The 19,446-nt window shown below is 31.4% G+C and overlaps 2 protein-coding genes across 2 annotated transcripts; both read left to right on the plus strand.

Annotated features, from left to right (window-relative positions):
• Positions 1-12,190: 12,190 nt before the first annotated feature.
• On the plus strand, positions 12,191-12,898 carry LOC112021713 (uncharacterized). Its single transcript, XM_024054283.1, has 2 exons — positions 12,191-12,199; positions 12,359-12,898. The coding sequence occupies exons 1-2, from the start codon at positions 12,191-12,193 to the stop codon at positions 12,896-12,898; spliced, it is 549 nt and encodes a 182-aa protein (XP_023910051.1).
• Positions 12,899-13,244: 346 nt separating this feature from the next.
• LOC112021703 (uncharacterized) lies at positions 13,245-14,761 on the plus strand. The gene is made up of 4 exons (XM_024054274.2): positions 13,245-13,961; positions 14,053-14,284; positions 14,366-14,542; positions 14,661-14,761. The coding sequence occupies exons 1-4, from the start codon at positions 13,245-13,247 to the stop codon at positions 14,759-14,761; spliced, it is 1,227 nt and encodes a 408-aa protein (XP_023910042.2).
• Positions 14,762-19,446: the final 4,685 nt, after the last annotated feature.

A 19,446-nucleotide genomic window follows, 5' to 3' on the forward strand; every position in this document is an offset into this window, starting at 1 on the left:
TTTTTTTTTTTTTTTTTGGCTAGAGTAATACACATTATAAATAATTAGAGGAGTACCCACAACAACATATAATGCAGCAAAATTCAAGACTACTAAATGCTTGATTTAATAGAGAAATAAGAAAATATAATAAAATAATAATTAAAGCAATAAAAACAAACCCAAAAGAATGGTAGACAAAAGAAGATAATAATTAAGAAGTGGGGGAAATGATAGGAGTGCTGCCGTGCTAGACATATATGTCGTTGGGAAAGTAACAAATGGTAGAAATCAAAGCAACTTTTCTAATCTCTTTTCTGCCCCTCACCTACCCAATACTATTCCCTCAATTCTCTGACGTCTCTAGTGACGATGGAGGAAGTCAACGAGAGCTGTGGTAATCCAAAAGAAAAAAAAAAAAAAATTCTCAAAAAAAAAAAAGTAAAAGAAAATCCCATTTTACATTAGCTATTTGGCTCCTAAGGTAATTTTTATGAACAGTAGCTTTTTTTTTTGGGGAACATTGCTCATTCTTTTTTTTTTTTTTTTTTTTTTTTGAGAATGCACATTGCTCATTCCCTAAACTCATTGTTTTTGGAATGAGAATGCACATTGCTCATTCCCTAAACTCATTGTTTTTGTGTAATGTGATAAAGTAAAGTAGGTATTTTGAAAATATTGACGAATAATAAAAATTGACAAAAAAATAATATTTAAATAAAATATGGTTTAAAATGATAAAAGAAATCTATGTATATGAAAAGGAAAAAATCGGTTAGCTAAAACAGGAAATAAACTAGGCTTTAATGAAAATTTAAGGAAGTTATTACTAATGCTCTAAGCCTTAAGGAATTCAGTAGCCAACATTAGCATGGTTTGCGTCAAACTTAATTCCCAACTGTCTATTATATAGAGAAATTCTGGTTTCTCTTGTAACTTTTTTTTTTTTTTTTGGCGAGAAAGAACTCTTTGGTATATGTGGGTTTGGATTTTGTGAGAGTCTATTTGTGTTAGCATTTTAATTTTCCTATTTTCTTATTGATACCTTCTTGTCGACACCACCCGTGTGGACGTTCATAAAGGCCAAAGTTCCAAACCATGCTTGTGTTCCCAGTGTGACTGTTTTTTTTTTTTTTTTTTTAAAAAAAATTCTTTTTTTAAATTTATTTTATGTATAAACCCGGCCACTATTATTTAATTACACACACAAAAAATAGATGCCAAAGCTTCCACTATCTCAATACATCCCTTTTTGAGCCTAACCATACAAACCATTAGTTTTGGGGTAAGTTATTGTTTTCTTTGCCTAAAAAACACACACATATATATAAAATAAATATTTTTGGCTAATTTTAGGGAGTTATTTTACCATTTATGTGTTTGTAATTGCTTCGTTTTAATCCCAACTGTATCAAAGAAAAACTTCAATATTCAAATTTATGAAACTACACTTTAATTTCAAAGATGCTATCATAAAACTATCATTAATGTGAATTTTAACAAATCTACCAAAGCAACATCGTAGCCAATTAATAAATAACCACAATAATATGTCTAAGTTTATCCGTGAAAGATAGAGATGTCATGAAGCTGTATTCAAAATTTTTGCAAGATTCAAATCTCACACTTTGTTGAAAAAGGAGGAATGAAACACCAAGTTGTTGAGAGTATTATACTCAGTTGATGAATAGCCTACTCTCATTTATTAAAGAACCATATTCAAATTCTTTGAGGTTATTTTGCCAAATATTGCATGACATCTAGTTTTATTCCATGTGGTATGAATTTAAACACTTCTTTTATATGTTCTTATTAATTGATTATTTGGATTTATACTTGCTTTACCTTAAGTTTGTACAATCACAAAATAGAATTGTGAAAGAAAGGAGAAGCAAACCAAAAGAAAGGAAAGGAAAGTGGCCCCCCCCCCCCCCCCCCCAAAAAAAACTTATTTGTTGAATAAAAGCTTATCTTATACATTAAAAAAATAAAAATAAAAAATAAAAAGAAAAAGACCAGTAGTAGCTGCATTACAACAAGGACATCTAGATTTTTGCCCATAGAAACCCCATCATTTGGTTTCACTATCTGCTTTAGAGGTACCAATACCATTCCAACCTTCACTTGCCTCATCTAGAACCAGGGCCGGTTCAACAATTTTGGGGGCCTTAAGCGAAAATTTTAAATGGAATTTTTTTTTAACTTTAAAGTCTAAATTTTTACAAATAAAAATTAATTTATTACATGTTTCAATAAATTAGTATCACTAAAATACAAATGAGTTGATATAATATACATCAAATTATTAATCAGTGTGATAATTTATAATAATTGATAAAGTAAGAGTTTGCATTAAAAAAATGTGATAACTTATTAATTAGTGTGGGGCCGTATGGGGGCCAGCATAACTTAGACCTTGTGATGTGTTGGGGCTTGTGACAAGACTACACAGTGCTATGTGCACTATTTAGTCTTGTCCTATCAAGTTATGTGCATTATTATTGTGCAGTATTCTACATTTTAAGATACAATGTGGCTTTTTTAATGCATTTTATTGACCAATAAAAGTACCTAAAATTTTTTTAATTAAAATATATAGATAAATATTATATATATATATATATATACAAGTGGGGACCTTTTTTTATTTGGGGGCCTTAAGCGATTTCATCAGTTGCTTATTTGGTTCAACCGGTCCTGATTTTGGTCATCAACTCCTTAGTCTCTTTCGGTTTTTTGATTTATTTACATGGATGGAGGATGTTTCATCACTTTTGGTCCAAAATACCCAATCTCCCCCAAAGTTGTTTGAGACTTAAAGTAACAAGTAACAGCCACTCTTCCATTCCCAAAATTAAAAAATAAATAAATAAATAAAAATCAACCAGTCAAACGCGTTAAGTACACCTCATTCTTAAAATCTAGCCACTAATTGAGCTTTTTATTATATTTTATTTTAATTTATTTAATGGATAAGCAAACGAAGCCACTTTTAACACATGAATATCACTTTGGTTTTTATTTTATTTTATTGATAACAAAACTCAAGCCACTTTTAACGCATGAATATATAATTCCAAGCACCTTGTTCCTTGAATGAATCTCTATCTATATATATCATATATGGCAAACAAATCATATAAAGAAACCCAAAAAAAGTACTTTAACTAAAGATCACATCTAGTTATTGTGAGCGTTTGGATTCAGCTGAATCCGGCGTTTTCACAGCTGCGTTTTCAGATTTTTTTCTTTTTTTTTTTTTTTTTTTTTTGCGCGTGAACTATCAATGTCTTTGACCATGCATTACGTTGCTTTCTGTCGCAGGATGATATCCACATAGTTTTGACCTACAATTGTTCCTATGTTCCACCACCTAAAAGCAGGACAACAAGTATCTTTTAACGTCATCAATCAACAAAAGCGTAGAAAAAACAAACTCATTAATTGAATAAAATTCAACCAAAAAGAAAAGGAAACCGAATCTGGTCGCTGGGGCCCGGAGGTTGATCTTCTGGATGAAGATGGCGGTGACCCATTTCTTATTATGGAAACCCGCATCCGCAAGCCCCATCCCCTTTCCTTTTCCTGATTCTTTTGTCCTTGAGATTGTCAATAGTATGCGAACTCTCTAGCTTCAAGGTAATATTCTTTTTCCTGTCAAAGTCTTCACAAATATCTGCATCCCAACCACAGTTTTTCTTTTCATTTCGAAGTTGATCATCTTTTTTTCCATTCAAATAACTTTTTTTTCCTCTCATCTTAGCCAGATGGACGGTTTGATGCAGATCTTTGTGAAGACTTTGTCCGGAAAGACGATTTACCTTGGAAGTAGAGAGCACGGATACTATTGACAATGTCAAGGCAAAAGATTCAGGAAAAAAAGAGATGGGTCTTAGCGGTTTTTTGATTTCTATAAAAAGAATGGGCTTTAATTTCAATTCCTGATGTGGTTCTAAAAGGGTATATGTATGAGATTAGGGTGAGGAAAGTGTTGCACTAATTAAAGGCTATAGAAGAACTTTGAGAGAGAAATCATGATTTTTGGAGCTAAGGTAGAAGAGCTTTGAGAGAGAGAAACCAAGAGTACTTTTGGAGTCAAGATAGAAGAGCTTTGAGAGAGAGACACCATCAGTTTTAATTTGGAGTTAAGATAGAAGGCTTTGAGAGAGAGAGAGACCATGATGAGATTGGAGTAAAGATACAATGCTTTGAGAAAAAGGCCTTGAGTTTTGGAGTTCAGATAAAAGGCTTTAAGAGGGAGAAACCATTAGTTTTGAAAGTCGATTAAATCAAGGGTTTTTCTTATTGCTTCGATATTTATGTGTTTTTGCCCATCTGGGTCTTCTTGGATTGGTTTGAAAATGGCTTTGGTTTCGGTTTTATCGGAAATTTTGCAGCGACCCACAATAGTTTGATGTGTTAAGCAAGTTGATGATGTTCATAGTGCCTCTTTGGGTAGTGGTTCTTGTCAGGGTTTTGGTTGGGTGGGCAAGGAAGCCTAGATGGGCCAATGTTTTGTCCAAAGATACTATTCCAACTACCAGTCTACCACAACATCATCCACGTGTTTTGCATTTGGTTCAATTCCAAGCTTGAATTCTCTGAGGTTTCAGTTCCCCGATTGCATTCCCTAGACTTAAAGCAGAATGATGATGATGAAAAGGACGCTCTTTGTCACATGCTGCCACGGTGGTTCAATTCCATTATTCCAGATTCTTTAGGGGTTTTCAAAGTCTATGAGTGAATTGACAACTTGGGTTTTGCAGATTATTATTATTATTTTGATGGTTATTCTTTGGATTGGGATGTTGAATTTCGATTAATAGTTGAAGTAAAGAGTTGGGTTATCTCTTAAATTCCAATTTGTTTACTTCTGTTGGTTTGAAATTTCTGATCTCCCGTGTAAAAAAAAAAAAATTGGGTTTATTTATTTTTAATTTGACGGGACTATATAGTCAACGATTGATGTGACATAAAAGATTATTTTTTATTACTCAATTTGATACATCAAGTTTTTCCATTCAAGGTGATTACTGTAGAAACCTAATTGACTTGAAACTGAAAGGTTAAATTGACATAATTGAAAGGTTAGAAATTAAATTGACGTATGGTGTAAATGATAAGGACTAACTATATAATTTATGCAAAAAAAAAAAAAAAAGGAAAAAGAAGAAAAAGAGAGAGTAAATTATAAGTTAAATTTTATAAGCCATGGCCATGCCCCTAAGTTTATAAAATATAGTATGCCTTTATCATTATTTATTCAAAACTAATCCAAATAAATTAATATAGTAGTAGACACATCTAATTCTCTCCCTCAATTTCATACCATCTCTCATTTTCAATTTTCAATAAAGACTTCATTTTCCAGTAAAATCTCTAACTTTTTTTTTTTTTCCTTGAATTTTATCAACCTCTCATTTCCAATTTTCTAGAATTCTTCAATAGTAAATAATTCTCTACCTCGGAGAAGGTTTGGATGGCCTTCACTATAAAAAAGTTTGAAAAGTACCCCTTTGTCCACAATTGATTTTATTGATAGAGATTAAGTCCTATCTTACAAGACTTCATTCTTCATACATTTGAGAATTGAGATTGGACTAGATTTTCAGGGTTAGCACGTGGGTGTGTCTTAAGTCACGCTTTCATATCATTTGGGTTGATCATGGTACCTAATCTAATACTAAGCAGTAATCAGGGCTCAAGTCATGTACATGCACTATTTTATTATTGAAAGTCATGTACATGCACCATTTTATTATTGAAAAATGTTATGTTCATAATATTTTTATAATATTTTCACAATAAATTTTTTTAGAGAGTTTCAATTTATAGTGTCCACTTTTGATGATAATTTTTTATCATTAGACCAATGTATCAATCGATTTTTGGTGTAAGCGGAAATTGAACCTAAGATCTCTTATTCAACAATCTGAGAATTTACCAGTTGAGTTAACTGAACTCACCACAATAAATCCTAAGGGTATGTTTGGTACAATGAATGTGGATTACAACACGAATGGTAATCTTTATTACCAGGAATAAAATTTGTTGTAATTGAATAACTAAACCTATTCATTGGTTTGGTTATGAGTTGTAATATTAGAATAAAACTTATGATCTATTTTAGAAAATATCTCATTTATAAAATTATATTTCCTAGAAAATAATATACTTTAAATTTTAGAGAGATGAGTTTTTTTTTGATGATTTTTTATTTGCATAATTGTTAGGTGAATATAGAAAGTTTATTTATTTGGAAATGTATTAATGTTAGAAATTATTACATCTACTTAGGAATAGCTATTACAACATTTTTAGAGAGGAATAGTTATTTATCATTTTGAAGAATAGCTATTCATAAGGAATGATTATTCTCTATAATAAAAACATAACCAAACTATTAAATAGCTAAACCATAGGAATAACTGTTATATTACAGTGCCTATTACAGTCTATCAAACGTGCTCTAAGTGTTACTAGTTCTAATTTGAACCCATTACTAAAAAAAATTTTGTTCACTAATAACAGTTAATAACAACTTGTCACTTAAAATTTACTTTAAAAGTGTTGTAAAAATGGTGTAGAGAAAACATTTATCTTTATGATTTTATTTTTTTATAAACATGGAAAGGTCATAATAATGATCCAAGATCTTTAACTAGTTATTAATATATGGGTTGTGTTAACAGGCACCGCATGGTGCCTGTTAAGCACAAAATTTTATTTTTTACTTTTTCCTGACACAATTTTTTTTTTTCAATTTATGTCAATTTTTAGTATGTAGATACTATTTGAGATTTTTTTTTTTTACTTTTTCTGACAATTTTTTTTTTTTTTGGGTCTTTTCTACTAGCACCAAGCGGTGTTGGTTAACATTCTCCTTAATATATATATAAACAATTTTTTTTTTTTTTGGGTCTTTTCTACTAGCACCAAGCGGTGTTGGTTAACATTCTCCTTAATATATATATATATATATCTATAACCATCACTTTCGCAAATAAATTGTAACAACATAGACAAGTTGGTGAAGCTAAACGTCAATCAAAAAACAAAAACAAAAAAAATTGTCACTTTCACACATGGAAGTCGTGATACTCTTTGCCTAACACGCGTGAAAGCAGATAAGCTACATTTTCAGTGATAAAGAAAGCAGAAGGTGAAGCTAAAAAGCCTACAGTTGTTAATTATCTTCATCCAGTCTGATATTTTTTTTCTTCTCCAAATGCTGGTAATTTAATAGAAGTACATAATGTGCTTATTAGCCATACTATATATAAATCATAAATTTTGTATGCTTGGTTATATGCAATATGCCCATTGACCTAATAGTTAATTAAATAATATTATAATCAAATGAGCCATGAATCAAGTTAAATCTCCTAAGTAGGTTTCAATTAGCTTTACTGGTAAAGTTTTTGATAGTTGAATAAGGGATTTAGAGTTCAATCTCCATTTATATCAAAAACTGATTAGTGTCTTAATATGATGATAAAAAACTATTATCAAAGCAGACACCAAAGGTTAGAACTCTCTAAACAAGAAAAAAAAAGAAAAGAAAAAAAAAAGAAAAGGTAAATCTCCTAAAATGATAGTTTAACATTTCCAAATAACACATACAATGCCAAAATAATTATTTCAATTAAATTCTTGTTTTCATGATCTTTTAGTAAGTGTGGGTAGCTTCACTTGCATGGAAACCATGTTCCTTTTCCTCTTAAGCCTTATGTGGGCCTGCATAAGTATCCGTTTTTCTGTTAATGATATTTTTTATCGTCTTTTCAGTCTAAAAAACTTGAGTTTAGATGGATGCAACATTTTTATACTTTCGTTGAGACACCGATGATAATATATTAAATAATGTAATACCTGTGCGTGTCAATGTGTGTGAGATAAAGAAAATAGACCTTTCTTTCTTTAACCGAATATATAAATTTTTTCATTATTTTAACCAAATATTTTATGTTTCGGCTCCTCCCCAATTTGGTCAATAAAACTTCCCAAAAAAACAGTTGTCACTTACCTCACTCAACCACCTATCCCTTTCTAATTTTCTAGAGAAAGGAATTAAATCCCTTGACATTGCCGATGTTGTACTTGGTTGAGACTCAAAAGAAAATTATTCAATTCTTTAAATAATTAGTCATGTTGGAATCCATGGATATACAAGAATTTTTAATAAGTTAATAATTACAATGGATGAGGGGGATTTAAAGCGTGAATGTCTCCCTTAGACACATGATAAAGTATCTATCAATTGAACAACAAGACTTTGAAATATGGATAATTTAATGGTTAAAGGAGAAGATATTTAGATCTAAATGCGTCTCCATTAGAAATATTATGAAGTGCTAATTAATTGAATTTCAAGGCTCTTGAAATAAATTCAAGTTAGTTGTTACATTTAACTAGATATTTAGATCACTGAGTGTCTCCATTATTTCTTTTTTGTTGTGTTCAAAAGTTGATATATATATTTGTAAAATCTATATATTTAATAAGGCAAGACTTAGGTACAGTATTTAGGTGTTATTCTTTAGGTTTCCTTCATAAGATTCTATCATGTGAATTTTTCTTCATGGAATAAAAGTGTATTTTTTAGTTAAATAACCACATTACTCAATCTTAAGCGGGGAACTTAATGAACAACATCTAAAGTATTGTACCTAAGTTTTGCTCTACTTAATAAAGAAAAATATTAAAACTGCTATCAATTTTTCCATAAAATTTTTACTAATGACATGACAACAAACTATATTGGTGTCAAGTTAATTTGTTAATTTATTTTTATTTTATTTAAAATTGAAAGATATATGGTAAACTTTACAATATCTTTTAACAAAATCAATGAAGTAAAATTTACCATACTTGGAATATCACCCAAAAAAAAAAAATTAAAACAAAACCAAATCCAAATCCAAAAAAGAAAAAAACAAAGACAATTTGTTAGTTGTCGGTTGTGACTTGTGATTGATGGGAGCATCCACTACGGCGTATAAGGTATAAGAGCATTCACATCAATAATTCTAAAAATTTTAGCATTTAAGATCTCAAAAAGTTACTTTATTTATTATACTATCTCATTCTAAAATACATTCAACATCAAAACTTTTTTTTTTTTTTTACCATTTCGTTTAAGATAATATAAATTATTCATTAAAATAATAATAAAAGTACACAAACGACCTTTTCCACCACAAGCATTAAAATAATAATATTTTTTTAAAGATTGGAGCTACAGTGAGCTTTCAAAGATGAAAACTCACTGTAGCTCATTTGCTACTATTTTTAAGAATGGCATATTTGTTGTAACTTGCTTTTTGGTGCTTTTTACAAACTTGATGTTAAAATTTAGCATTTATGGCATTTAGCATTCTTAATGAGAATGCTCCTATCTTATTCCTCAAATAGAATGATAGGTGAACAAGAAAAGCAAGATCAAGGTTTTAAAATTTTGGCATAGTTTATTTACTATATAATTAAGACTTAATTAATAAGGATTTTCCTAATATATGCCAAGAGCACATATTAATAAAACTTTTTATAATTAAAATAACATAAAAAGTGACTCTTTCTCAAATAAAAAAAAAAAATGTGACTAACTTTAAAAATAAAAATCAGTTTAAAAAAAAAAAATATATATATATATATATATAAAATGAATGGTAAGGCATACAATAATTAGACCCAATTAATAAATGCTTTTTGAAATGTAACATTGTAGTTGCACTCTAAATGTGATAGAAGTTATCACATTACACTATTTAAATAATTTGAATCCATTAAAAATTTGGATTACTACATTTTTCAATCACAAAAATATTTAGGGATGTGATGAGTGTTATGCGTTTGTACCAAATATTAAAATTATTAACTTTTTTCCATGCATAATACTCATCACACTTCTAGGTATTTTTGTGATTGAAAAATATAGTAATTTAAATTTTTAATGGATTCAAATTATTAACCTTTACAAAAAAAAAAAAAAAAAAAAAAAAAGAGCAAAACAGGCTACTTTCCTTAAAAAATTTGCCTGGAAAGTGCTGGAACTTATTGAGTACCCGTTTGGTTCAACTTTTTGAGCCCAAAAGTCATGTTTTGAAAAACGTTGGCCCAAAAGTCCGTTTGGCAAGTTAAAAAATGCAACTTTTATTAAAAAGTTGCGTTTTATAACTCTGAAGAAAACACGCAAATGTTAAAAGCTATCCTAAAGCCCATTTTGAAAACTTCTAGTGGGCGTTTTGATATATCCGTTGGGTGAGTTGGGCAATTACCAATTTTCCCTCAAATAAACTTTGGATGCTTATATCTTCACTCCTCAGATCACGCACAATCCTCTCATCTCAAAAATCTCTTTGTGCTCTGCGCAAAGCTAGCTCCCTCATGCCTCTCAGCTCTACCCTCGCCGTGCTGCTACAAGCCACTCCTTGCGCATAAGTCTCTGTTTTCTTTTGTCATCCGAAATCTTCTTCCTCTTCTTCTTTCTTCTCGTCTTCTTCAATGGGCTCTGTATTCTTTTCAACTTTAATTTTATTTGTCTAATTTGATCAGAGAAATACATTTTGAAGGTAGAGTTTTGATCAACAAAACACCAAGAAACACCGATTTGCTACCAAAAACCACCAGATCCCAACACTGATCTGAAATTTTTTTTTTTTTTTTTCCAGATCTTGCATGCTTTGTTCTTGCTAAAGATCTATTTGTTCTCTTGTCGGGTACTGAAAAAAAAAATTTGTGGGTACATGCTTCGTAATTTTTTTTATTTTTATTTTGTGGATGCTCTGTCTTACGTTATGGGATATCTGATTTGGGTATTTTGGAAATATAAAGAATGAGAAAGCAAGAAGAATTTTCAGAAGAAATATAAATATTTTTCATGCTGGTTGTCGTGGTTCATTGAGTATGTGACACTCTGGAATATTGGGCTTGTTTGGTTGCTGCATGGTGAGGTGCTGCAGGGTGTGCGTGCTCTACTGATGTGGGGTGCGTCTGCTGCTGATGGGGTATGCGTGTGCAGTTGCACATGCATGCCCCATCAGCAGCAGATACACCTCACATCAGCAGTCCACGCACACCCCATCAGCACCCCTCACAAGCTTTTGTGTTTTAATGTTGATTATTAGTTATTTAATTATCTAGGTTTTTAAGGTTGTGGTTGAAAGCCTTTTGCTTGATATGAATTTTCAAGTTTTAGTTATGTTATGGGGTTATATTTATTTTTATGTTTTCTAGTACTGAGTGGTAGCTTGAGTTTTTTGGGTTGGTTTTTGTTGATTATTAGTTATGTAAGAATTTATTGCTTAGTTTAAGAATTGAGGTTTGCATACACCAGTTTGGTTTCTTGTGTTCTCCTAATTTTACACCACTGAATCATTCTTAATTTTTCTTCTATTTCGTTTGAATTAACCACAAAAATATAAATGTCTTGTCTTGACAAATGCACAACTTAGCTGTTAGCAGAACATAGTTTGATGCAAAGGGTGTAATGCCATTTATTGTTGATGGATTTGAGTTGGATTTACATATATGCGGTTATGAATTTCAGTTTGATATCTTCTTATCCTTTTCACTCTTCATGGGACTATGCATTGAAAGTAACTGTAAGGATCAAGAGTAGTGATAGTGACATTGAATGTTGAGTTATTAAGAGTAGTCTATCGCAATGAACCTGACTGCTTTTGAGGCCAGTATCCTCAATTGTGGCAGCAATTTTCTAGCTATGTTTAATGACTAGTGAGTGTACAAACAGTGCTCTTGTGAGTTGTGACATGATGAGATTCCTCTCTAGCCCTTCTTATTTTAATGCTCAGACTAGGCAGCAATTTTATTTATTTATTTGTGGATTTATTAGATCACGTTTGTAACTAGTTCACTAAATTGGAATATTATGAATTTTATTTTTTGCATTTCTTATGGTTGGTTAACTTTTTATAGATGGGTAAAAAAACCACTTCCAACCCCGAGGTTAAAAAGGCTAGAGCAGATTGGGATATTAATCCAATGTGGACAACTACTTTTTGTAAACTTTGTGTGGAACAAATTCAAGCCGGAAATCGAACAAAAGGTGCTGGCTTTAGTACCGAAGGTTGGTTCAATTTGGTGACCAAATTTTTTAATGAGACCGGTCAAAACTATGATAAGGACCAATTAAAAAGTAGGTGGGATGTATTAAAAAGTGATTGGAGAGTGTGGGAACAATTGAGGAATCATGACACAGGTTTAGGTTGGGATGCAGTGAAGGGAACGATTGCTGCTCCTGATGATTGGTGGACCTGGAAGTTGAGTATGAGTTGAGTATTTTATTAATATGTAGTTAGTTGGAGATAGTTTTTTTATATTATTGTTATATGAGTAAAATTACAATTACATTTTGTAGGAATTACCCAAAGCTAGAAAATTCAAAGAGAAAGGTCCACAGAATCTAGAGCAACTTGAAATAATGTTTAGGGATGTTGCAGCAACTGGGGCAGCTGCATGGACCCCTTCTTCAAATACACTCCCTCCAACAATGCCAGAAGAGGGTGCTGGTGATTCAGATGGTAGCTTCGAATTTAAGGATAATCAATGTGACATGAGTTTAGACATTGATAGTTTGCAGCAAAGACATACTAGTCAATCACGTAGTTCAGGACAAAAGCGAACTAGTGAATCAATACCCTCACAGAAGAAAAAGAAAAAGATAGAAGCAGCTGCAATGTTGGACGATCGTATTAGTCAATTAATAACTGTACGTCAGAATAGGTCTGAAGGTACTTCTCGAGAGTCACGAAGTTCAATTGAAAAGGTCATGGTGATTGTGAGAGCACTTCCTGGAGTGGAAAGTACGTTTGTGGTTCAAGCTTCAGTTATCTTACTAAAAAAGTCACGTAGGGAGATGCTCCTAACTTTCGAGGACCCAGAGTCACAGTTGGAGTAGCTACAAGAAATGATTTATAACCAAAAGAAGTGACCAACCTTATGTGGTATTAACTATGTTGTATTAACTTTAAACTAAGTTAGCTATGTTGTATTAGCTATGTTGTATTAACTATGTTGTATTAACTTTAAACTAAGTTATGTGATATTTAGTATTAGCTTTGGACTAATATATGTGTAATGTAAACACATTTGAAATTTTCATTACAGTATTATGTACTTGATGTTCTGAATTGTCTTGGTATGTTCTGAATTGTCTTGATGTTCTGATTATTATGTTGATTTATATTAAAGAAGTATTAGCAATGGTTGACTATTTGTTACTTTGTTGTGTAGCTTAAACCAATATGGATGATTATAATGGTACTCATGAGAGTGGCCATTTTATGGAACTATTAATGGATGGGGATTATAGAAATTACTGTGATGATCATGATTGTGGTGATTATAACAATGTTGACAATAATAATGATGGTGATAACAATGATGATGATGATGGTGATAATAATGATGACGATGATGGTGAGAGTAGTGATAGTGATGATGACAGTGACAGTGATTTTGATGATGATGATAGTAATGACGATTTTGATGAGGAGTTTTACCAGCTTGTGGCAATTACCTGTGAAGCAGTTGTGACATATTTCAATAAATACATTAATAAGACTCCTTATTATAATTCTGAACAAACAGGGTGGGCTTGGGTGAGACACTGTATGGAAGGTAATGTGAAATTGTGTTACAACATGTTTAGAATGAAAAAGGAGGTGTTTAGTAATTTGTGTCAATTTTTACAACGTGACTATGGACTTCAACATTCAAGAAATATAAGGTTAGAAGAGTCAGTGGCAATGTGTTTACTGATACTTGGTCATGGAACATGTAACCAAGTGGTTCAAGAAATATTTCAGCATTCAGGTGAAACCATAAGTAGAAATTTTAAGAAGATGATCACTCTGTTGGGTGCTCGCTTTGCAGTTGTATATGTAAAGCCTTCGGATCCAACTTTTAGTGAAGTTCCAACAAAAATACAAGACCATCCAATTTATTGGCCACATTTCAAAGTATGTGTACTATTGTATATTTGAATTAGTGTTATTGTCTATAAGATAATACAATGCATGTGGAACTGAAAACTATTAATGTTGTTATTAGGATTGCATCGGTGCGATTGATGGCACACATGTGACAGCGGCTGTACCTATTGAGAAGTCCGTTCCATACTATGGAAGAAAGGGATATCCAACGCAAAATGTGATGGCTGCATGTGACTTTGATATGTTATTCACATTTGTTTTGCCTGGATGGGAAGGTGCAGCGCACGACACTCACATTTTTCTTGATACTATTCGTAAACAAAGTAACAACTTTCCGCACCCACCACCAGGTTTGTAATTGGTTAATCAATTGTTCATTATAATGACATATTGTGTGAGTGTGTTAATATAATTGAATTTTTTTTTTCTAGGGAAATATTATGTAGTTGATTCTGGATACCCAATGTTGAAAAGCTATTTGGCACCATACAAGGGGATATCATACCATCTTCAAGACTTTCGAAGGAGAGGTGGAAGCCCTAGAACTAGACATGAAAAATTCAACCATGCTCACTCATCTCTTCGTTGTGTGATTGAGCGCACTTTTGGTGTGTGGAAGAATAAATGGAGAATTATTAGAAACATGCCAGCTTTTCCATTCCATATCCAAATACTTATTGTATTTGCTACTATGGCTCTTCATAATTTTGTAAGACTAAATGATAGGGATGATAGGAGCTTCAAAAATGCCAATCGAGATTCAATTTCTAGAAGAGAACATAATAGTGAAACAGGTAGCAGTTATGAGCAGGACTCAAGATCTTTAACAGAATCTGCAATGGTGGTTCTTCGTGATTCCATTGCTAATTCTATTTGGGGGATAATAATTAGTAGTTGTCTTTTTATTTATTTTTTTATTTTTTATTTTTTATAATATCATGTAGTACAATTTAAACTTGGGTTATTGGTATGTATTTTATTATCTTTTTTATATTTTTGTGTTGTACAATTTAAACTTAGGTTATTGATATGTATTTTATATCTTTTTACATTTTTATGTAGTACAATTTAAACTTGGATTATTGGTGTATATTTTATCATCTTTTTACATTTTCATTTTGTGCTTCATGATGATGAAAATTATATAGATTTAATTAATATTAATAAGAAGTCATTAATGGTAATAACAAATAATTATGACACTAAAAAATAAAAATTGCCCAAACATTATTAAAATAATACCAATAATATATATTTATTATTATTATTATTATTATTTAGTAAGTATATAAAGTAGTTGATTTATTAATAAGTATGAAATAAACTTCCTTATATATACATTGTCCTTTTTGGTAATTTATCTCTCAAATTGCTACTTTTATAAGTGCTAGCCAAACACTCAGCTTTTTCAAAAAGTAGCTTTTAACAACTTTTACTAAACACTCAACTTTTTGAAACTCCACTTTTTTTATTTTGTACTTTTTGAAAACTCCATTTTTTCATTATGTACTTTTATAAAAAGCTCAACCAAACTCACCCTGAATCGGATTGCACCTAAAGTTAAGGGAGAAGCGAACAAAAACTGCACAGAAAGTGAGAGAGATATCCAAAAAGAAAGGAACACAGATAGTCTTTTTGCCAAACTAAACAATCAATGCTGATGTTTTATTCTTGTACACGTGTCACCAATTATCAGATCGAAACATCACTTTAGAATCTGGTAGTTGGTTAGTATATACAAACCAGTAACAACCATTCAAACTGCTTATAATTCCATACAGCACACGTGAGCAACACCTCATTCTTAAAAGCAAGCCTCTTTTTTTTTGGAAAATACTAACGAGTGCCCTTATAACACTAGTTAATAATACAATTAAAAAAAGTTTTGACATCACTTTTATAGAAAATGAAAAAAATTGTCAAAATATTAATTGTTTTTTTCATTTTCTCATAAAAACTTTCTTTAACTTGATTTTTAACCAGTATTCTAAGGGCACTCGTTAGCATAACCCTTTTTTTATAATAAAAAAAAAAAAAAAGCCACTTTTAACACATGAACAACATTTCCAATCAAAATTCCATTTACATTCCATCAAAATCAATGGCTATGATTGATGAATAATCTCTCATGGAAAAATATTTCTCTCTCTCTCTCTCTCTCTTTCTGGGCCAAATCACATAAAGAAAAGAGACGTAAATGTACTTTTAGTCCCTACATTTTGGTTTTTTTTTTTTTTTTTTGGTCCCTACATTTTCATTTCACCACTTTTAGTCCCTAAACCAATTAACGCATGTTATTTTAGTCATTTTCGTTAGTCAACAGTCGGAACTAATTGAGATAACTAACGGAGGGATTAAAATATTATTAAAAATTCATTGTAGCACTCATCAGATTAAAAATAAATAAATAAATAAAGATCTATGTTCTTATTCAACAAGAACACAAACCCAGATTTTAAACATAAGAACACATGCCCAGATTTACTTGCATTTACTTGCCCTTTCTTGTCAACCAAACACAAACACAAATCAATCTCCAACAAAAACATAAATACAAACCTAGCAACATCTTCTCAGATTTTCTCAAACCACAAAACCCAAATATAAAAAATCACAACTCAAACCCAGATTTTCTCATCTTTCAATCAACAACGAAACCTCCAGCAAATAAAATTCATAAACCCAGAAACCAAATTCATAAACCCAAAAAATTCAGCATAAAAACACCATAAATAAAAAAATAAATAAATTCTAAAGCCCCCATCCTCAAACCCAAGCAAAATCATTTCTCAATTCTTTTTCAATCTTTGTTTGGTTGCCAAGAAAATGAAAGAATAAAAATTTGGACAGTGAAGAAGACAACCCAACCTTCAGCGGTCTGATCATGCCACAGGTTCATGCCTCAGCCTCACCGAACTATCATCGTCTTTGCCACAAATCTACACTGCCGAGAAGCTAACACGATCTCTAATCTACAAACCCAACCAAAGCTGAGAAGCTAACACCGATCCTCAAAGCCGAGAAGTAACATGATCTCTGATTTACAAACCCAACCAAAGCCGAAAAGCTAACACGATCTTTGATCTACAAACCCAACCAAAGTTGAAAAGCTAACAACAATCCTCAAAGCCGAAAAGCTAACATGATCTCTAATCTATAAACCAATCTTGTTGCCATCGTCGTCGCCTCCTTTAGACCCACCCACCGATCTTGCTACTATTAGACCCACCCGCCAATCTAGCCGCTGTCAAACCCACCTGCCCATCCCACCTCCTTCAGACCCACCCACAAATCTATGGTCCTTTACCTCTCTCTTTCTCTCAATCTATCTCTCCCTCTCCCTCTCTCAGATTTCCTATTATAATATTAAAGTAGAGGGTCTGTGTTCTTTGGTGTTCTTGTTGAAGATGAACATAGATCTTGATTTTTTTTTTTTATCTGATGAATGCTATAGTGAATTTTTAATAATATTTTAATCCCTCCGTTAGTCATCTCAATTATTTCCAACTGTTGACTGATGAAAAGGATTAAAATAACACGCATTAATTGGTTTAGGGACTAAAAGTGGTGAAATGAAAATATAGGGACTAAAATGGAAAAAAGCCAAAAAGTAGGGACTAAAAGTTTATTTACGCCAAGAAAAAAAAACAAAAAAAAAAAAAAAAACAATGATGCAACTGAAAATAAATAAATATATAAATACTTTTAAAGGAAAAAAAGATTTGACCTGTCAGTAAACTATCAATGTCTGGACCATGCATATGAGCGTTTCGGCACTGCTTGTCTTCGATTCCTAATCATACGATGGAGATTGGTTCTGCACCATCAATACGTATCTTTCTACACTGTTAGTCAAAACAAACAAACAAAGATCTATCAAACTAAATCAACAAAATTCAACCCAAAAAAGAAAAATCGATAGAAACGATCTCCGGAGTTTGATCTTTGTTTTGATGATGGTGGCCGATGATCCATTTTCTTATGAAAGACCCACACCGGCAAGACCATCTATATATCCTTGTCAGGGCCGGCCCTAGGCCTAGGACACTTAGGTCATCACCTAGGTCCCCCTATTAGAGGAAGTCCCCAAATTTTGAGGCAAAAATTGATATATATATATATATATATATATATATATATATATATATATATATATATATATATTTTTTTTTTTTTTAAATTGGAGATATAGGAAAAAAAATTAGTTTTATAACTTTCCTCTATTTTCAAGAAGTCCCAAAGTATTGAGTAATGCTAGAGATAATACGACTTTAAATACATGGGTCTTACAAATAGAGTAATGCTATAATTTTACAAACTATTTTACAACATTTTTATAAACTATTATTGTAGCCAACTTCTTACTGGTTCTCATCTGGACCCACTGATAACATCACTTTTTTATTTATCTATAATCATTCTTCAAATCATAAATTTATAAAAGTTTTTGTAAAAGAATTTGTATCTGTAGCATTTTCCCTTATAAATATATGTGTCGCTAATCACAAGAAATAATTCAGATAGGAAAATACTAGAAATATTATTAATTTTACTTGAAAATTTTACAAATTGATGTGATAATTAATATGATATGTGAACGTCAATAACCTATTAAATGCATTTTTGAATTATTTTTTGTGATTAATGATACATTTTTGTAAGCCTCATGTCGTAAAATTTATAATATCTCTAACATCATTCATTCAAATACTTGTTTATTATCTTCTCGAAGTGTCACTAATTGTATTCCTTTCTACATTGTTTGAAAGTTTTTTTTAGTAAAATTTGTTATATCTTTAGCATTTTTCCAAAAAAAAAGCATATTACAAAATAAAAGGAATAGATTTTTGTTATAAAAAATTATGATATTAAATACTAGTTAAATATTATTTAAGTGATAACAAAAAGGTCCCATTTAAATATATCGCCTTAGGCCTTCAAATTTGTTGGGCCGCCCTTGATCCTTGTCTTGAACTTTATCCTTGAGATTGTCAATAGTGTGAGAACTCTTGTAGCTCCAAGGTAATAATATGTTCTTCCCTGTCATAGTTTTCACGAATCTTTGCATCCAAATTTTTTTTTTAATTTTTTTTTAATTTTTTATAAATTTGCTTGAAGACATTCATGGTCAATTGGATGCAGATCTTTGTGAAAAATTTCATAGGAAAGGAAAATTACCTTGGAGGTAGAGAGCTCAAACACCATCGACAATGTCAACGAAAAAAATTTAGGAAAGAAGGATATGGGTCTTGCAGGGTGGGTCTTTGATAATAGAATGGAGTAGTTTTCAATTTCTCATTCATGATGCGGTTCAAAAATGGTTGATGAGACGAGGGTTGGGAGAGTGTTTCCCTATAGAGAGAGAGAGAGAGGTATGTGAACAAAAACCATGGGTAGGACTAAAGGAGTAGTCTAAGCAAGATTTGTGAAAGAGAGATAGAGGCTCTGGGTAGGGTATGAGGTGAGGGTGGGCAGAGTGTTGCCCTAGAGAGAGAGAGAGAGAGAGAGAGAG

This window comes from Quercus suber, unplaced genomic scaffold (assembly GCF_002906115.3).
Source record: "Quercus suber isolate HL8 unplaced genomic scaffold, Cork oak 2.0 scaffold_19, whole genome shotgun sequence".
NCBI classification, from domain to species: Eukaryota; Viridiplantae; Streptophyta; class Magnoliopsida; order Fagales; family Fagaceae; genus Quercus; species Quercus suber.

Excerpts from the sequence above, each read along its gene's own strand:
- LOC112021703 (XM_024054274.2), top strand. The coding sequence starts at position 13,245 with ATGGATGATTATAATGGTACTCATGAGAGTGGCCATTTTATGGAACTA. Across the intron at positions 14,285-14,365 it reads CTTTCCGCACCCACCACCAG|GGAAATATTATGTAGTTGAT; the intron begins GTTTGTAATTGG and ends TTTTTTTTCTAG. Across the intron at positions 14,543-14,660 it reads TGTGATTGAGCGCACTTTTG|GGATGATAGGAGCTTCAAAA; the intron begins GTGTGTGGAAGA and ends ACTAAATGATAG.